A 20724-nucleotide genomic window follows, 5' to 3' on the forward strand; every position below is an offset into this window, starting at 1 on the left:
TAATGTAGAATAAGCTTTATAAACAGCCAATATCTTAATAATAGGCAGTTAATAGCCAGCACTCACTTTTGAGGATTTACACCTACCTAACTTTAAATAGTAACAGTTCTTGACTCCAGTAAGCTACAAACACAAATTGGGTATCGTTGGAAAGATATTGGGCTTTGGACTTAGGGCTTTACTGTGAAAGGAGAAGTTTCATGCTCAAAATTATAAAGAGTAATAAATTATAAAGTCATGAGAATAAAAAAATTGTATTGTGTTCAATATTTGTTTTTCCATATACAAACACAGGAAAGCATTAATGCAATGTCCTAAAAATATACCATGAAAGCCAAGTGTTTCATGAGTTTATATTTCAAATTTGATGAAGATAACATGCAAAATGAGATTTCTGTAAAAAGTTTTTCGAGCCTATATCGGTGTCCTTCTCTCCCTCACCGTCAGAGGCATTTTCTCAAAAATGACCATCCCAATCTAAAACAGTAACAGTTTACTGAATAATTTGGTTAAATTATTTTTTATTTAACCGCTGGCTAGGAGGTTAATAAGCCACTAGTTAATAATGAGAATTGATACTTGCTTATTTCCAAAGCAGATTATTCATCAGAGGTAACCACAGCAGAATGAACTGCCAATTTTTCCCGCATACGTTTTGAGCAGTGAATGCCATTTCAGCCACAACCCAGCACTGGGAAAGACCCATACACACTCATTCACACACACATACACACACACACACACACACACACACACTAATACACTACAACCAATTTAGTTCATCCAATTCACTTATATCGCAAGTCTTGGGACTGTTGGAGAAACCGGAGCACCCTGAGGAAACCCACAAGGACACTGGGAGAACATGCAAACTGGTCCAGCCGGGACTCGAACCTGCAACCTTCTTGCTGTGAAGCAACAGTGCTAACCACTGAGCCATAGTGTCGCCCAAAGGATATCAAATACATTTTAATAAGAAGCTATTTTGTTATGAAAATGGTTTTCTTTTTAGCGAACATATATTTTGTGTCTTAACGAAGAGACCAAGTCATAAATATGAATTGGTCATCAAAACATTGCTAAAACACCAGAGCTGGCAGAGGTCTTTTTTTACACAAAATGAAGTTTACTATGAGATTTACTAGACATTTAACTATTTGAATTGATATACAAGGTTGTACTTTACAAATCCAGTAAATTATCAAAATCTGCTAAAGATGCCTTTTTATGAAGCCTTTCTTCAAGCCCTCGATTAAACGTGAACAATCTCTCTCTTCTTATCCTTCAGAAATGACCTCACTCTGCCAAGGTTTTCTTGACCGTTCTAGGAAAACAGTCTGGGCTGTATAATGCAGGCTCCAGCGGATGGCCTTGCTCTGTTTAGTTAGCATAGATTACAGTTTTTCTGAAATCTCTGTCTGGCGTGTTCTCTGATATCACACTGAGAGCCATCCTCAAGGACGGAGAGTGAACTATGAGGAATTTTCCCACCCGTTACACAAAGCCTTCAGCTGAAGCGAGCCGGTTGTTCCTTGTGCTTGTGTGTTTGGCAGGTGTGCATTCATGTGAGAGACCAACACGTAAGCAGCCATGGCCTTTTCCTATGGCCTAACACATTCTCTGAGACTAGACAAAACAGCCACTAATATGGGCACCGTACTTCAACGTGCGAGTACGCGAGTCTATTAAACATTTCAACACTAAGGGGGCAATCAGAAGTAGCTGCGGTGGAGATGAGTGATGATGAGAGATTCGAGAGGGCAGCGACGTGAGCAGTCACGTAGCATTGCAAGAGGTCTTTCTATCATTAAAAATACACTGACACACCACAAGACACGTGTTTAACTCATATACACACTCAAAAACTGATGTCTGCTGTTTGTTCAAACTAATTTAAAATGAGCTAAAACCCAATTCTTGTTTTTTTTGGGGGGGAAACTCCACTGTTTTATGTTCAATTCACCTACATTTGTAAAAAAGCAATAAGTTAAATTCATTTCTTCATGTTGCCTCAATACAAATCAATTGTGTGGAATCCAGCATTTTTTACAGTGCACACACATTCACACTTTCACATTTTTTACGTTAGTCTGAAAGATTGGGAAATACCAGTAACATTTTATTTTGATGGTCGCTTTTAGGTATTCTGTTGACTCTATTATAGATTTAAATACATGTCAACTAGCAGTTATTTAGAGTATTTGTAGACTGTCTAGTGCAGGGGTCACCAATCTCGGTCCTGGAGGACCGGTGTCCCTGCAGGGTTTAGCTCCAACTTGCCTCAACACACCTGCCTGGATGTTTCAAGAATACCTAGTAACACTATGATTAGCTCATTCAGGTGTGTTTGATTAGGGTTGGAGCTAAAATCTGCAGGACACCGGCCCTCCAGGAACACATTTGGTGACCACTGGTCTAGTGGATGGGTTAATACCTCCTTACACTTACTGGATGGTTTTTTAGAGGGAAAGTTCACCCAAAAATAAAAATTGTGACCATTCACACATCCTTCATTAGTTCAAAACCTTTACTTCTGTAAAACACAAAAGAAGATATTTTGAAAAAAAATACTATTGGAAATCAGTAACCACTGACTTTCATGTAATTAGTTTGTCCTACAATGGATGTCAATGGTTACCGGCTAACAACACTGTTCAGAATATCTTCTTTTGTGTTTAACAGAAAAAATAAAGTCATAAAAGTGTGAGTAAACTTTTGATTTTGAGTGTACTAACAGACATTCTATTGACGATATGCATCTTTGCAGGCAGGGCTTGACATTAACACCCGCCATCCTGCTAAACAGGGGAACATTTTAGCTGTGACGTGTTAGAGAGCCGCCCCCACTAGCCACTTTGGCTGGTTGAAAACAATTTTAAATTGTAGTTCATCGAGAAGGAGCACAACTAACTGTTAAAATAACGGTTCGCGCGAACAGGTGAATACCGAATGAGAGGATGATCACGCGCACGGTGAGATGCAGGCTTCTTTTCACTCACTGACGAGGGCTTTAGTCTTGTGTGCATGGGTGATGTGATGCACACGAGAACAGATTATTAATGGGCCTAATGTTAACTGTGTGCATGTGATCATACTTTTATTATCGCACATGGTATGTTTTACACCTGCTTTCTTTTGTTTACAGTTTTTTTTTATGGTTTAATTATCATCCTTTACAATAACATTGCTTTAATAGGAGGCTAACTTCACATTTATGTATAGTTAACTGGTGGTCTGGGACCTTTAGCCTGGACAGACTACTGTGCATAATTAAAAAAAAACATGCCAAATAGTAATATATACATATCTTTTATTTATTTTATTTATTTATTTATTTTTAAAAGGGTTTTGATTAATTAAAAGTGCAAGTATACCTCTATATTTAGCTTGTTTTAATTTTTTTTAATGAGCTAAAATTTGTAGCTAAGAAATTTTTAGCTATTTCTTTATTTATTTTTGGTGTGGCCAGAAAAAAAATTAGGTAAATCCTTAATGTTGAGTTAAAAACTAATTGCTATGCAACATCATGAAACCACAACCCATTTGTTCATGCCAATTGAGCAGCTTATACACAACACAAAAAGTTAAATTAATGAGGAGGTATGTGGACATGACACAAAATCAAGTAATTTTAGCATGCCAAAGTCAAAATTACAGTATGCATATAAAATGTATTTTCCCAACAACTAAATTGTGGCTAGTGAAATGCAAAGTGGCTAGTAACATTGGAAAACTCCTAGCCACAGTGGATGGTGATAAAAAAAGTGAACGTCAAGCCCTGTTTGCAGGTATTGTAAGTCTACTAATTCTTGTCTAACATTTTAATGAGCGTTATTTGACATGTAAAAACTATTCTGAAAGTAATTCAGCCAATATGGTGCCTTGTAGTAAATTATAACTTTGAGATTAAAATGCATTATTGTTGTGATGTATAGACTTTTCTGATCTCATAGAATTAGAACAAATATAAGACTTAAAGGGGACCTATTATTTTCCTTTTTAAAACATTCAAAATACATCTCAGATGTCCATTGATTGTGTATGTGATGTTTCAGCTCAAAATACCACACAAATAAAGTCAAATTGGAGCGTTTTGGTGCCTGTTGCATTAAATTTAACTAAAGCGATGCTACAAATGCCCGTGTGTCAGCATAATGGCAGATTCAAACTAGGACTAAAGTTATCTTTGTGAAAATGCCACTGAGCCAAAAGAAGTGGCTCAGAAGAAGGCAGCCCTTGGCGACTACAGTGTTCATTTGTGGATTATAAAATTCTTGCTGACATTATCTTCAGCAGACCAAAACTTCAATGGCGGATGACTGCATAACTATGATTAATGAGAGATCATCACTAATGGGCGGGGCTTTCCCCATCTGATGACATGTACATAGGGAGAATGTCACTCAAAGTGTTTCTGCAGACTGTTGTTATGAAGTTTGATAATAAAAATATAAAGTTAATGCATTTTTTCCATTAGAGGCTGGCTTTATTCACACACTGTTGCCACACAACTGTGTTTAAAACCATTATAAAAGTAATTTTTGTATAAGTCTACTTTAATACTTTTCGTTATTGTCATCCTCCAGTGTAAAAAATTATTTAACACTTCCAATATTTAACATTCTGCACTCATTTTAGACTTACTTGTTTTTAATGTGAAAATAGACAACTGAAAATCAGCAATTAATAAAATAAGCAAGAATATCCGAACAAACATTTCTGTTTGGACTTTGGAGTTTAAGTTTAAACTTTGGAGGAAGACAAATTATATTAGGTCAGCAAGAATATTCCTAAAAGCATTAAATGAAGGGTTATTTTCAAATCCTGTAAACATTCAGAATTCCTAATGTTGACTGGACTAATTCAGCCAATCGTTTAAAAGTTGGAGTTCAGTTCGGGACAATTTTAAGCCAAAACCCATTAAAGTAATATTACGATGAGAGAAACCGAGTCTGACATATCAGTTCTACTAGTCACTAAATAATAATTTAAATTAATTTATTTTTAAACACATTTAAACACAGTGCACATTTATGCATACGTGACGTTCTAGGACTTACCAGGCAGGCACACTCTGGTGATGGAGGGCTGGTTTGACACAGGGGACCTCCTGCAAGAGGAAAAGTTGAAAGATAACTGAAAAATGCTGATGAATGCAAACACACCGTGATGACATACAGTACAGTAAGCTGAAATACCCTGCCATTCAAGCACTTCTGTGTGTGTATTATAAACACTCTTATGTAATTTAATAACTTCATTTATAATAGTATAGGATGCATCAGGGCAAAGCAAACAACATAATAATTATAAATTTATATTAAAGGACAGCACCATGGCGCAGTGGTTAGCACTGTCACCTCATAGCAAGAAGGTCACTGGTTCGAGTGCCCGCTGGATCAGTTGGCATTTCTATGTGGAGTTTGCATGATCTGCCCGTGATTGCATGGGTTTCCTCTGGGTGCTCTAGTTTCCCACGCAGTCCAAACACATGTGGTATAGGTGAATTGAATAAGCTAAATTGACCGAAGTGTATGTGTGTGAATGAGTGTGTATGGGTGTTTCCCAATACTGGGTTGTGGATGGAAGGGCATCTGATGCACAAAACATATGCTGGAATGGTTGGCGGTTCACTTTGCTGTGGTGACCTCTGAAATAGAGACTAAGCCAAATGAAAATGAATAAATGAATGTTTAAAAAAAGGCTAAAGACAAATGGACTGTTTGCAGAGTTATCACAGGTTGTTCGCTGTTTTTTTTAGGCTTTGATCCAAATTGTGGTGTTTTGGTGACTGTTGCTTTAAATTTAGATGAGATTGTGTTTTTTTTTTACAAAAGAGGGCGGAGCTACTAACACCTGTGTGTCAGTATAATAGCAGAATCAAAACAGACCTAAAGTTATCTTAAGAAAATGGGATAAACTGTCTCACGAAAAGGCAGCCTATGGAGAGCAGTGCTCATTTGTGCATCCTAAAAACCCCACAATTATCATTGGTACAATTTGTGCATCCTAAACGAGGGCTGGTTGGACACAGGGGACCTCCTGCAAGGTTGAAAGACTATTGAAAAATGCTGATGAATGCAAACAGACTGTTGTGACATAAGCTAAGATTCCCTGCTATTCAAGCACTTCTGTGTGTGCATTATAAACATTCTTATGTAATTTAATTACTTCATTTATAATCATACAGGATGCATCAGGGCAAAGCAAACAACATAATAATTTAAAAATACATTTAAAAAAGGAAAGAAGCTCTGGCTCTTTTGCGAAGGCATCACAGGGTGTTCACTGCTTTTTTTACGCACATACTTCCACAGAATTTCCTTTCAATTTCTTCTGAACTGCATTGCTCTTGGACAGACAAGCGAAGTGCTTAACAAAAGCCTCTAACAGTGCGGTATAATTGCCCTGACGCAGATCCTTGGTTATTTGGAAGTGGGAAATAATTCTTCCTTTAATAACAATGAGTAACCCCCCCTCCCCCTCCATTTACCTTCATTGCTCAGGCAGAAAAACAGAATTTAGAGGCATCTGGAAAATCCTCACCGTAAGCAAGTGATTTTTGGCTGAGATTTGAAATCTTGAAAAACTGGTGACATGTTAAGTGGAAAATGGTTCTGGTAAAATGTCAGTGAACGTGGGTGGTCGAGTCATTAAAACAAATGGTTGTAAAGACTGCCCTCTTGTGGTTGGTCTTACAAATAACACAGTGATCAAAACTTGTATGCACAAATTAAAGGATATATATTTATTCGAACAATTAAACATACTATGTTAAACTATTTTAACTGTTAAACATTATTAAGAAACATTATAATAAAAAACTAGGTACAGCTATGGAAAAAATAAAGAGAGCACTTGAAAATAATAATTTTATTCTGTGAAGGTTTTTATAAAATGTCTTTTAAATTTCAAATAAAACTACTGCCATTTAGAACATAAATAAGAATCAACAAATGCTCACTTTGTGATGGAAAATCAGGGTAATTTTATAAAACATTGGTATTGTCTGTGTTCTCTAAAACAATTTAATTATTTTATGCCCACCCCAAACTGATAATAATAAATGTGGAGGAATTCAGTATGTAGCAAAGTTCGATATTAGGGGAAGAAGAAGACAGGGTCGGCGATTCAGGTAAGCAGTATAGTTTTATTTTTTTAAATGAGTGCACAACACCCGTAGTGTGCGTGTGTGTGTGCTCTCTCCCTCTTCTCTCGGCTGCTCCTTCTGTTCTCCTTAAGAAGGTTGTCTCTCCGGCCCAATCACTAGAATAAACAGGTGTTATTTATTATTTCTGATTGGCCTGCTGATTAGCCGCCGGGCTCCAAGCCTGCTCTCCCCCCTCATTGGGTGTTCGATCATGCTTACCTCTCCACATACCCCCACCGCCCGCCTCAGGCCGGGGAGCCGTCCGGCCTGCAGCCCTCCCCCCCCCCCGCCCTGGAGAGGAAGTCGGCCACAGCCATTTGCGCCCCCGGCCTGTGGACCACCTTGAATTTAAAAGGCTGTAACGCTAGATACCAACGGGTGATCCGCGCGTTGGTATCCTTCATGCGGTGAAGCCACTGGAGAGGAGCATGATCTGAACAGAGGACGAATTCCCTGCCCAGGAGGTAATAGCGAAGAGTGAGAACGGCCCACCTGATCGCCAGGCACTCCTTCTCTATGGTGCTGTACTTAGCCTCACTCTTACTGAGTTTTCGGCTAATGTACAGCACCGGCCGTTCCACTCCTGCCACCTCCTGGGAGAGAACCGCCCCCAGACCCCGATCGGATGCATCCGTCTGTAACAGAAAGGGGAGAGCAAAATCAGGAGCGTGCAATAGTGGCCCCCCGCAAAGTATAGATTTTACCTTTGAGAAGGCCTGTTGACACTGCTCCGACCATTGGACGGTATCTGGTCCCTCCTTTTTAGTGAGATCAGTCAATGAGCTGACGAGGGCCGAATAATTAGGGACAAAACGCCTATAGTATCCCGCCAGCCCCAAAAACTGTCTCACCTCCTTCTTGGTCTTAGGTCTCGGACAGGTGGCAATAGCTGCAGTCTTATCAATTTGGGGCTGCACCTGCCCGTGGCCTAAGTGGAAGCCCAGATACCTTACTTCCACTCGCCCAATTGCGCACTTCCGTGGGTTAGCCGTGAGCCCGGCCCGTCTCAGCGCCGACAATACCGCCCTCAGGTGTTGCATATGCCGCTGCCAGTCATTACTGTAAATGATGATGTCATCTAAATAAGCAGCGGCATATGCCACGTGAGGGCCGAGTATTTTATCCATCAGACGCTGAAACGTTGCCGGTGCCCCGAACAGCCCGAACGGAAGTGTCACGAATTGGTGTAATCCAAACGGCGTTGTGAAAGCCGTTTTTTCGCGGGATATTGGAGTCAAGGGGATCTGCCAATAGCCCTTCGTTAAATCCAAAGTCGAGTAAAATCGAGCAGCACCTAACCGGTCGAGCAACTCGTCAATACGCGGCATTGGATAGGCGTCGAATTTTGACACCGCATTTACCTTGCGATAATCCACACAGAACCGGACCGAGCCGTCAGTCTTGGGTACCAAGACAATCGGGCTGGCCCAGTCGCTGTGGGACTCTTCTACTACTCCCATTTTCAACATATTACTCAATTCTTCCTGAATCACTTTTTTCTTGTGTTCAGGTAGGCGATACGGCCGGGTCCTAACGACCACGCCCGGTTCGGTCTCGATATGGTGCTGAATCAGGTTAGTACGACCGGGCAGGGGTGAGAACACATCAGAGAATTCACGTTGGAGGTGCCGGATATCGAGGAGCTGGCTCGCTGAGAGATGATCCCCTCCGGTGACCAGAGCGCCCGGCCGTCCCCGGCCGGGGCTCTCTGGCCCCAGGTCATCCTCGTTAGTAACAAGCGTAGCCAGCGCCACTTCCTCCGGCTCCCTCCACTGCTTCAGCAGATTAATGTGATAAATCTGACGTGAACCAGCCCTGTCCGAACGAACCACCTCGTAATCGAGATCACCGACTCGTCGTGTGACCACGAACGGCCCTTGCCACTTGGCGAGTAATTTAGAGCTGGAAGTGGGTAATAGTACAAGGACTTTATCTCCCTGTGCAAATTTACGTAGTTTAGTGCCCTTGTCATATCGCCGGCGTTGGTCATCCTGAGCCTTAAGCAAATTCTCCGTAGAGAGCCGCCCCAGTGTGTGGAGTTTTGCTCTAAGGTCCAGAATATACTGAATTTCATTTTTACTCTTAGAAGGCTCGTCCTCCCAAGCCTCTCTAATGACATCCAAAACCCCTCTGGGCTGTCTGCCATAGAGAAGCTCGAAGGGGGAAAACCCCGTGGAGGCTTGGGGAACCTCCCGCACAGCAAATAACAAGGGCTCTAACCACTTATCCCAATTTTTCGCGTCCTCGTGAACGAATTTACGGATCATTGATTTAAGCGTGCGATTAAACCTTTCCACCAGCCCGTCTGTTTGTGGGTGATAGACGCTGGTGCGAATGGATTTAATGCCCAATAATCCATAAAGTTCGCGCATGGTGCGTGACATGAACGCGGTGCCTTGATCAGTGAGAATCTCCTTGGGGATTCCCACTCGGGAGATTATACGAAACAGAGCTTCCGCAACACTTTTTGCTGAGATGTTACGGAGCGCTACTGCTTCCGGGTAGCGGGTTGCATAATCCACTAGGACTAGTGCAAACCGGTGCCCGCGTGCGGATCGCTCTAATGGCCCGATGAGATCCATACCAATTCTCTCGAAGGGCATCTCCATAATTGGTAACGGGCGCAAAGGCGCTTTTGGGGTGGCCGGTGGATTTACCAGCTGACATTCACGGCACGCAGCGCACCATTTGCTGACATCCCCGTGAATGCCCGGCCAAAAGAATCGGGTCATGAGGCGATTTAATGTGGCCGCCTGACCTAAATGTCCAGCCATAGGATTAGCATGAGCCGCCTGGAAAACCATTTCCCGACGGCTTTTTGGTACTAATAATTGGGTAGTATCTTCTTCTGTCTGAGCGTCTTGGGTCACTCGATACACCCTGTCATTAATGATCGAAAAATATGGATAGGAGAGGGGCCGGTCAGGCTGGAGGTTTTCCCCATCTATCACCTGCACTCTTTCGAGTGCATGTCTCAGCGTGTCGTCACGCGACTGTTCCAGGGGAAAGTCTTTACACCGGGAAATTCCCAGCCCTTCCCCTGAGACAACGCGTGACGTCACCGCTTGGGATTCCCCCAGCTGAGCGACACACCCCCTACCCGGCGATCTCTTCTTCCAAGACACACCCTCACATAAGACCCCTAATAATCTATTAAATCCAGGCCAATTGGTTCCCAGAATTAGCGGGTGTTTGAGGTGCGGGTTAACTGCTACCTCAACGCTATGCTTTTTACCCCGGAATTGAATGTCTATCGCCGTTAGCGGGTAGTGAATTACATCCCCGTGCACACACCTTACCCTTACTGTGCGGCTCGTATCCAATGCCGGGTCTTGAAGCAGGCTTTGGTGGATGGAGGTTTGGTTGCACCCCGAATCCACCAAAGCTTGATATGTACCCCCTTTTATACTCACTGGTATCCGGTATAGCCCGTCGCGACCGGGGGCGACGATTGGCGTGGCGGGGACCCGAATCAGCGCACTCACCTCCTTCATGGAGCAGATTTTTGGTGTGCTATTCTCGCCCCCGCGGCGCCCATGCATCGGCCCAGCCCTTCTCACTATACCCCCAGGGCCAGCAAGACCAACCGATTGAACCGGAGAGAGACCTGGCGCTGTCTGGGGAACCGCCAGGGGTCGTTGCTCCACCCCGCCGTCCGGATATGGACCCGCCCCCCTTGGGACGTTCGGCAGGTCCGCCTCTGTGCACCGCCATCTGGGTGCTGGAGTGGGCGGTCCCCGCAGTCTGGGCCTGGGAACAGGAGGAGAGAGAGGGAGAGGGGGAGAAGAGAGAGAGGTTATTTCGCCGACCCTGGCCCTCGCCACCAGGTGATCCTCCGCCAGCCGGATGGCCGTCTCCAGATCCTCTGGCCGGTGGCACTGGACCCACTCCGATGTTCGGGAGGGGAGGCGGGTGATGAATTGCTCCAGCACCACGGCATCCACCAGCTGGTCGGTGGTCCGGCCATCCTTCACCAGCCATCTGCGGCAGGCGTCACGGAGCTGCTGAGCGAACACGAAGGGCCGGCCACTGGCAGTCAGCTCCATGGAGCGGAAGAGCTGACGCTGCTCTTCCGGATTGCGGCCGGCCCGCTGGAGAACGGCTCGCTTCAGGTGAGCGTACTCCAGGAGATTCTGGGCCGGTAGCTGCTGCACGGCCATTTGGGCTTCGCCTGACAGCAGGGGGATGACTCTTACCGGCCACTCGGCCCGCGGCCAGCCACACGCCTCCGCCAACCTCTCGAAGAGGTCCAGGAACACTTCCGGGTCGTCCTCCGGTGCCATCTTCTGTAGCGAGATGGGAGGGTGGGCGGCAGATGTCGGAGCGGGCCGGATCTCCTGGACCAGCAGACTCCGGATTAGCTCGCGGTCCTCCCGCTGGGCCTCTACGAGGACTTGGAAGCGTCTTTCCAGATTTTTTCTCAGCTCCCCCAGCGCATGGTGTTGTTGTTGGTGGAGGGCCGCGAGCGCCTGGATGACTTCCGCACATGGACTGGTAGACGGAGTAACCATTCTGGCAGCAGGGTTTCTTCTTCTTCCCGGGTTTCGGCACCACTGTAGCAAAGTTCGATATTAGGGGAAGAAGAAGACAGGGTCGGCGATTCAGGTAAGCAGTATAGTTTTATTTTTTTAAATGAGTGCACAACACCCGTAGTGTGCGTGTGTGTGTGCTCTCTCCCTCTTCTCTCGGCTGCTCCTTCTGTTCTCCTTAAGAAGGTTGTCTCTCCGGCCCAATCACTAGAATAAACAGGTGTTATTTATTATTTCTGATTGGCCTGCTGATTAGCCGCCGGGCTCCAAGCCTGCTCTCCCCCCTCATTGGGTGTTCGATCATGCTTACCTCTCCACACAGTAGTTAATAGAATAAAGCAAAAATATGTTTTACTTGAATTCATAACTATAAATAAGAAATAAAATCAATCAAAAAAGGTTTGGAGGTCTCTTTTTGCACTTGCAAAAAACAAAAAAAACAAAAAAAACAACAACTCACAACTGGCTAAATAAATAACATTATTAATTTATTTTATATCATTATTTAATTAATACATAATTAAAAAATCAATTAAGAAGACAGACTATTATAAACAATACCTAAAACTTAATAGTGAAACAGTTGTTAGTTAGTTAGTTAGTTAGTTAGTTAGTTAGTTAGTTAGTTAGTTAGTTAGTTAGTTAGTTAGTTAGTTAGTTAAAAATAACTCTACGGGATCAGATTTCTGTAAGATTTAAAAAAGAGATTTGAAACACACACTGCTGCACTTTAATTATAAATAAACAATAAAGTGTGTTATTTTAGCTTTAAAGACAAAATAGTTGTTTTAGTACCACAGTTCCAAACACTTATTTGGTGTGTGCTGCTGACGCAAATCCTGCTGGTGGAGTTAGCCACATGTTAACGGTATTTTGTGGGTTCTTGCGTCATACCTCTTTTTGGTTTCCTTGCATTTACGTGCCATCTGAAAGTTATAGTTTAGAGGCTTTATGTTGTCAGAGAAGGTACAAGACTAAAGGTGGTTTTCCACAGGTTAAACCATTTTATATTTAGATTTAAATATAAAATAAAGTTGAAACATATTATTATTAGAAAGTTTATCACATAAAACCACCTGTGAAACTTTGTCCCTAAAAGTTGTATAGTTGAACAATACTGTATGTCTGGAATTTTTATCAGCAATTGTTTTTCATTAATGAAAATCTTAAATTTTTCTATAAAAAATAGAACTTGGAGACAGAAAATTATTTATTTTTAGTGTGTAAAAGTTATGTAGATAATGTAATAGCTAATATTACTCACTTGTTAGATGTGCACTGAACATTTGTCAAGACGGTAAAGTTGTTTCTGACACTTCGAAGGCTTGCTAGAACCTGGAAAAAGGAATAACACAAAACTTTGAAGTAAAACATAAGACATCCAATGAAAATGCAATACTTAAAGAAACGAGACACCAGTGTGTTTACCTGAGCAAAAGGTGTGACTATCAGGTCATCCCCATGCCTGCAATCAAAAAGAAAAGACAACATCTTAAGCAGCTGATACACAAACAAAGCAAACACTATTATTTCAGCTCAGAATCCACTATATTTACAACCTTAAAAGGATTGTTCACCCAAAAACGAAAATTCTGTCATCATTTACTGTACTCACCCACCACTTATTCCAAACTGTATGAGTCTGAACACAAAAGAAGATATTTTGAAGAACATGGGAAACTAAACCATTGTTGGTCCCCATTTACTTTCATTTACTATATGGAAATCAATGGGCATTATCTACTTTTTGGTCACCATCATTCTTCAAATTATCAATATTCAAAAGTTTTTTAAAAATCTACTACGTTTTGAATTACTTGAGAGTAATTTTCATTTCTGGGGTGAACTGCTCCTGTAATGGATGTTCCTTGTATTATTACGGTTGATTCACTGGTGAAGGTTTTTCCAAAGAAAGAAAACTTGCTCTTTTGTCTGGAATGATTTTCCTTTTCCGCTGACATCACTTACAATGCCGTGCAGACTACAGGAATGTTAAACAGCTAATAACTGTTATAGCAAATTCCCATTTGTCTGGTTTCATTCTTGTCCTACTTCTATTTTTTTAACTATCTAGTTGGTTTACTATATATAAAAGTGAGTTGTGCGCAGATACTTACTTTAACTTTAACTATTTGCCTGTCAGGGTAATTTTAAATTTCAATTAAACTACAAAGAAAACACAAATAACCAATCAGACTCATTATCAAATGAGGTTTCTTTCAGTTGCAGGACCCTCAATGGCACCAATGCCGGGGTTCAACAGATATTTGGAAGTTTGTGGAAAATGCGTTCTTATATAACTCCAGTCAGGAGAGTCGGGAAATAAGGCCTTTATTGAGATACGTCCAGGCATGCAAATCTCACTGCCATGAGCTATGCTTAAATCAACTGCACTAATCAGCCCTTCCTCCACCTTTACACTGCAGAAATGTTTGATATTATAAATACTAGCGCTGAAAAAAAAGAAAGAAAGAAAGAAAGAAACAGGCATATTAAACAACTTTAAAGTTCTCAGATTACCAGCTGCTGGATGGTTTAGCTTCAGATGCAAGTTTGTTCAAAGTGGATTCCTAGTATTAGCAAACTGGTGAAGGTGATTCAATAATAATTTGTCAAATGTACAATAACAGTTTACAACTATATAAGTTCTTTAACCAAAAATAACCATTTACTCACAATTTACTCTCCCTATACTTGATCCATACCTCTTTGAGTGCCTTTTTTATCTCTTTAACTACCCCACCAAGAAAAAAAAAAATTGGATTGGTTTTCTTAACTCCTAATGACGCTCCACAGACAGACCAGCTATCTGCCTCCGCCACTGAGACTGCAGCTCTGCACAAGACGTTTGGCCAGCGGAGAAATTAAAATGATCATGCCCAACTGAGCCTGGTTTCTCTCAAGGTTTTTTTTCTTCACTTCCGCCATTTAGTGAAGTTTTTTTTCCCTCTCCGCTGTCGCCACTGGCTTGCATGGTTCGGGATCTATAGAGCTGCGCATCGTTGGATTTGCTCTTCAGTGTTTGGACTCTCAGTAGTGATTATTAAACCACACTGAACTGAGCTAAACTGAACTGAACTTAAACACTACAAACTGAACTACACTGTTCCAATTTACTATGATATTTTATGTGAAGCTGCTTTGACACAATCTACATTGTAAAAGCGCTATACAAATAAAGGTGAATAGTTAATACACTCATTGGATTATTTTTCCAACACATCCCATAATTTTGAAATATCAACCTCTACCAAATGGTTGATATGTCGGTTTATGGTTAAAGTACCAGAATTAATGCATATACTATGAAAATCTGAAAATATAAAGTGTAAGACCAATTTATTTAAAAACATAAACAATATTTCAGATTCTCATTTAACATAACATTCTCATTTTTACATAAAAACAAAATCAAGTGTAGCAGTGCAACAGGACTATGTTTGATTTTTTTGTAAACCAACAATGCTTCTTTTAATGACTTTAACTGTCATTATTTAAAACAATAAAAACATGGTCAAACGTTTGGTAGAGCGGCAGTCAAAGGGTTATTTTAAATACAAAATGAATACATTTTGAAGAAGGTTGGAAGCAATTCTTTTGTGTTCAACAGAAGAAAGAAACTCAATCAGGTTTGGAACAAGCGAAGGGAAAAATGAGTGATTTTATTTTTGGGTGAACTATCCCTTTAAGGATCTTTTTGTAGAATTCGGAAACCCTTAGTATAAGTGACACGGCTGGTTGTTATGTGAACTGCAGCCAGTGACAAATTCCTCAAGTTTGTGAAATATAACAAATATAAAAACCACTACCTCCACCCATTTCATCTTTACCTCAGGGGGCTTTGATTCATTCATTCATTCCTTTTCTTTTCAGCTCAGTCCCTTTATTAATCCGACGATCGCCACAGCGGAATGAACTGCCAACACGTTTTCCACAGCAGATGCCCTTTCATCTGCAACCCATCACTGGGAAACACTCATACACTACAGCCAATTTAGCTTACCCAATTTCCCTAAAGCACATGTCTTTGGACTTGTGGGGGAAACCGTAGCACCCCGAGGAAACTCACACGAACACGGGGAGAACATGCAAACTCCACACAGAAATGCCAACTGACCCACCGCGCCACCCTCTGTTGTAGTTCATTCATGACAATTTGCATTATTATTCTTAGTAGTAGTAGTATTTATCATATGCATATTTAAATTTGTTTTAATAATTCTTTGTTTAGATTTGTCCACCTGTTGGGATTTAGAGAAGTATGCACCACCAAAAGAGGCATAGGAATAGAACATGTCTTAGGATTAGGTTATTGTTCATTTAGTCATTTGCTGGAAACTAGAACTACATATTGAAAAAGTTTTGAAACAAATCTTTGCACTAAACAAAATAAAATATGAAATTAAATAGGCTATGTAATGGATGTCCTTAGTGGAGTGTGTCCACCACCGTTTCCTTACTCCACGATCAAAAGTAAGAGGCTGGCTTGTTTTGTAGATGGTCTTTCTCTTTGGGTAGAAGTACTTTGACTGTGTTCTAGCTAGTAAAGCATTCAGTTTTTCCACTTGCAAAGTCTACCATGTAAATAGCAAGTGTGCCATGCTGCGATGCAACTGAATCTTAAAGGCAATAATGGGAGATGGACTCTGAATGGTTAAATGCACGTTTTGCTCAAAATACACCCATAACTCATTAAGAGAATAAGGACAACCCTTTTAGACCATGCGCTGATGCACAAACCATTTTTTTCCATCCTTAAAATAGCAAAAGTGGATTCGGACATGTCCTTGGTGCTTTAAGATCTCGTTTAGATCGTTAAAAAAAAGCCCAAAACGAAAGAGATTGACCGTGAGTTTTACAGTAGTTAATTCTTTACTTGGAAACTAAAACTTCCTCAATCCTCACCACTTACTTAAGTGGGAAACTTTTATTAATTCCCTTCTGTTGAACACAAAACAACATGTTTTAAAGAATATTACAAAAAAGCAGACACTAAGAACCAATGTAGTTACAAATACACACAACAAATAGTTGTCTTTTTTCAGCATTCTTCAGTACATTCACTGTTCAACTGATGAAAGGAACTTAAGGTTTTGAACAAGTGGGGAATGAGTAAATGATGACAAAATTTTTGTTTTTGGGTGAAAAACTTTAAGAAACCTTTAAGAAACGTCCAGACAGAGTCACACTGCTGAGAGTAACATTTAATTTAATTAAATATGATAAATATAACAGCAGAAAACTGCACTTAAAGGCAAAGCTCACCCAAAAATCTAATTATTATTTAGTCTAATCTAGTCATTATTTAGCATACTCATCTTCTGTTTGTTCTGAACCCGTTTAGGATTCTTTCTTCTGTTGAACATGGATATTGTATAAATAAATTGCATAATGTTGGTAACCATTAGCCATTGACTTACATATTGCAGTTGAAGTCAGAATTATTTGCCCCCTGTTTATTTTTTCCCCAATTTCTGTTTAACGGAGGGAAGATTTTTTTTCAACACATTTCTAAACATAATAGTTTTAATAACTCATTTCTAATAACTGATTTCTTTTATCTTTGCCATGATGACAGTAAATAACATTTTGCAAGATATTTTTCAAGACACTTCTATACAGCTTAAAGTGACATTTAAAGGCTTAACTAGGTTAACTAGGCAGGTTAGAGTAATTAGGCAAGTTATTGTATAACGATGGTTTGTTCTGTAGACTATCGAAAACAAATACAGCTTAAAGGGGCTAATAATTTTGACCCTAAAATGGTTTTTAAAAAACTGAAAGCTGCTTTTATTCTAGCCGAAATAAAACAAATAAGACTTTTTCCAGAAGAAAGAAATATTATCAGACATACTGTGAAAATTTCTTGCTCTGGTAAACATCATTTGGGAAATATAAAAAATATATGGGGGTGGGGGTGGGCTAATAAGACTTCAATTGTATATCTATTTTTTCCTGCTATAAAAGTAACTGTTTACTGGTTTCCAACATTTTTCAAAATATCTTCTTTTGTGTTCATCAAAAAAAAATCATTTTTGGGTGAGGTATCCCTTTAAGAAAGCCTCTGATCATAGCGATAGGGATTTGCATGAGCTCTTCAATGCACCAGCATCATGTCAACAGATGAAGTCATTAAACGCACACTGTTATCATAGTTTAATCACAAAGTATATTTGAGACTGTAGGCTAGAGTTGTGCCTGAGGCCGGACACCGTATTTAAAAAGACACAAATAATGGCTTTAAAACAAATAATGAATTCCTCCGCATAACAGAACAAATATTCAGCGCACACAGACACTCCTCATGTTTTCATCAACAGATGAGCAAGGATCCCACAGTGAATAAACTCCTAAAATCACTATATGCAACAATGAGTGTGTGAAGGAAATGAGTGTTTACAAATTACAAAATGGGCCTGTTTAAACGTGGTCAATATTCTCAGTTTTTCTCTGATCGGACAGCTATCGGATTTGTGAAAACAGTTCCATATACATTTGACCACATGAATGTGTCTCTGCTAAACGAATAGAAATCAAATCTTCAAATTCCAAGCTATATGCAAATTTAACTAGGTTACCTCGACTAAAGCATCAGATATACTGAATTTATTTCACTTATTATTTTTTACAGAAATGTAAGCTACATATCTTATTCAGCCAACAAAAGATTTAATAATAATACTAATATTTATTGTAATAATACTAGTAATGCTAATGCTAATGCTAATGCTAATGCTAATAATAATAATAATAATAATAATAATAATAATAATACCTTACATTTTTATAGCGCTTTTCTGGACACTCAAGATGCTTTACACATTTGTGGGAAGAATCTCCTCGTCCACCACCAGTGTGCAGTATCCACCTGGATGAAGCGACGGCACACCACACACCAGCTGATTGGTGGAGAGGAGACAAAGTGATGAATCCCTTACTCATCGTTGTATGCTGTATACTAGGGTAGGTTGGTCTGCTTTGTCCATTCGTAGGCTGAAGCATTGGCATATCCTTGTTTACAAATCTATACTGGGTTGACTCCCATCATATCTACAGAATTACATTTGTAAAAGATGCTCTTGTAAAAGAGATGTGTCTTTCCTGGTAAAAAAGGTTATAATAATAATGATTAAGGCCAATTATGATATGGGAATGGTCAGGAGGCCATGATGGACAGAGGCCAGTGACCAAATTTGGAAAGGACACCGGGGTTTAACCCCTACTCTTTTTCGAAGGACGTCCTGGGATTTTTATCGACCTCAGTTTAACATCTCATCCGAAAGAGTATAGGGTCCTCATCAATATGTTAGGACCCACACAGACTACAGGTTGAGCACCCCCTGCTGGTCTCACTAAACCACTTCTGGCATCAACTTAGCTTTCCCATGGGGTCTTCAATCCAGGTACTGACCAGGTGTAGCCCTGCTTAGCTTCAGTGGACGACCATGTGAGAGTTGCAGAGAGCTAGCAGCTGGATTTAATATAGTATGCTACAGGAGGCTTTCTAATTAACTTGTTTTCCAGTAAAACATCATCACAAGCGCACAACATTCTGCAAATACTGTTATATAAGCTAAATGAAACAAAATCTAAACTCAATCTGTTTTTGTCATAAAGATAGACTGTCAAAGTGTGTCATAGTCATAGTGTGTAGTTATTATAAAGTGTTACCAAAATGCATAAAGTGACCAGGTGTAAACAGCCCCAGTGACCACAAATGTATACGTGTAATATGTATAATACATATTCTATTTAATTAGAAATAATAAACATTACTTATCTCAGCATAATTTCTGTTTCCATTTCCACTGGCAGGTTTTGACTGTGTCAGTGTCTTTCATGCACACAACATGGATTAATTACAACAGTTAATGTCAGCTGAGTGAACAGCAATGTTGGATTTAATCATACTGATTTATCACTTTTATTCAGTATTGATATGGATTCTTAAATCTCGTCCACTTGCTTTGCTTTTTGGCATATGCTGTTTTCTGCTAATCTGTAAACTTCTCCAAACATTATTTGTAGTTCTGTACTTTGCTGAATTATAAAACAAAAGTAGTTCTATTCATTATCATAAATTACAAACTATTATCATGGTTTTGACACTCTTCAACGTGGCATGACCGATGGCTGTAGCCGCATCAGTTCAAGCGACATGAGAACCAATAATCTGTTTCTCTTTCTAACAGCACAAAATAAACATGCTGGTTTTAGCTGTTTGAAGAAGGTTTAACTGAGCTGTCATCCTGACCTGCCAACAAATTCCCACAACCTGCACACCAGTCCAGGCTGGAAGATAAACTGAGACCAGCAAGCAGATTTAGAGCGGTTTAAGATATTGTTTTCAATGCTAAACGAAAGGAAGATATTCATTAATTTAACAAATAGAACATTCATACTCACAGTTCTGAGGCGACAGATGAATTTCGGGACATTGACTTTGGTGAGAGGTCATAGTCGCTGTCTGAGCGGTAGAGGAAGGACTCTCTCCGCTGGTTGTGGCCGGGAAAGTTTGTGTGCAGAACCAGGCCAGATCCCGGTGAGGCCTGGGGGTCCAAAGGACTACAGCTTGCAGACGGGCCATTTTCCACATCGAAACTGCAAATGACACAAAAACAGATATATTCATATTAGCATACATGAGACACATTATAGTTTCGTGAAAGCTTTTTGCACTGTTATCAATCTAACATATACTACATAAAGCTACCAAAGGGGGAACCAACAGAACCATTTTCTTTTCTAAATGAATTGTGAAGAAAAAAAAAATCTTTACAATCAAGAATAACAGTGGCAGACAATCTTTATAAATACAATCATGACGAACATTAATATTCATAAATCAGTTATTCTGACACATTAATACTTATGTGTTAAGAGCATGCATTTAAAAAATAAATACCTAAATCACTTATAATTATTAATAGTGCTATTATAAATGTAGAAGTTAATTGTTATTGTTATAATTATTATAATGCAGTATAGGTGGCTCTGTGTTAGCACTGTCACCTAACAGCAAGGTTCAAGTTTAGGAATGCACGA

The 20724-nt window shown here is 40.2% G+C and overlaps 1 protein-coding gene across 4 annotated transcripts in view; it reads right to left on the reverse strand.

Moving 5' to 3' along the window:
- pde4ba (phosphodiesterase 4B, cAMP-specific a) overlaps positions 1 to 20724 on the reverse strand; it is a 303391-nt gene that overhangs the window by 62123 nt on the left and 220544 nt on the right. For all 4 annotated transcript variants that reach the window (XM_056460025.1, XM_056460026.1, XM_056460027.1 and 1 more), the window contains 4 exons: positions 20086 to 20280; positions 13108 to 13144; positions 12944 to 13014; positions 5061 to 5110 (listed from right to left, as the gene is read on the reverse strand). In XM_056460025.1, the coding sequence (XP_056316000.1) occupies positions 5061 to 5110; positions 12944 to 13014; positions 13108 to 13144; positions 20086 to 20280 (353 nt within the window). The remainder of the gene's footprint in view (positions 1 to 5060; positions 5111 to 12943; positions 13015 to 13107; positions 13145 to 20085; positions 20281 to 20724) is intronic.

Source organism: Danio aesculapii, chromosome 6 (assembly GCF_903798145.1).
Source record: "Danio aesculapii chromosome 6, fDanAes4.1, whole genome shotgun sequence".
Classification (NCBI taxonomy): domain Eukaryota; kingdom Metazoa; phylum Chordata; class Actinopteri; order Cypriniformes; family Danionidae; genus Danio; species Danio aesculapii.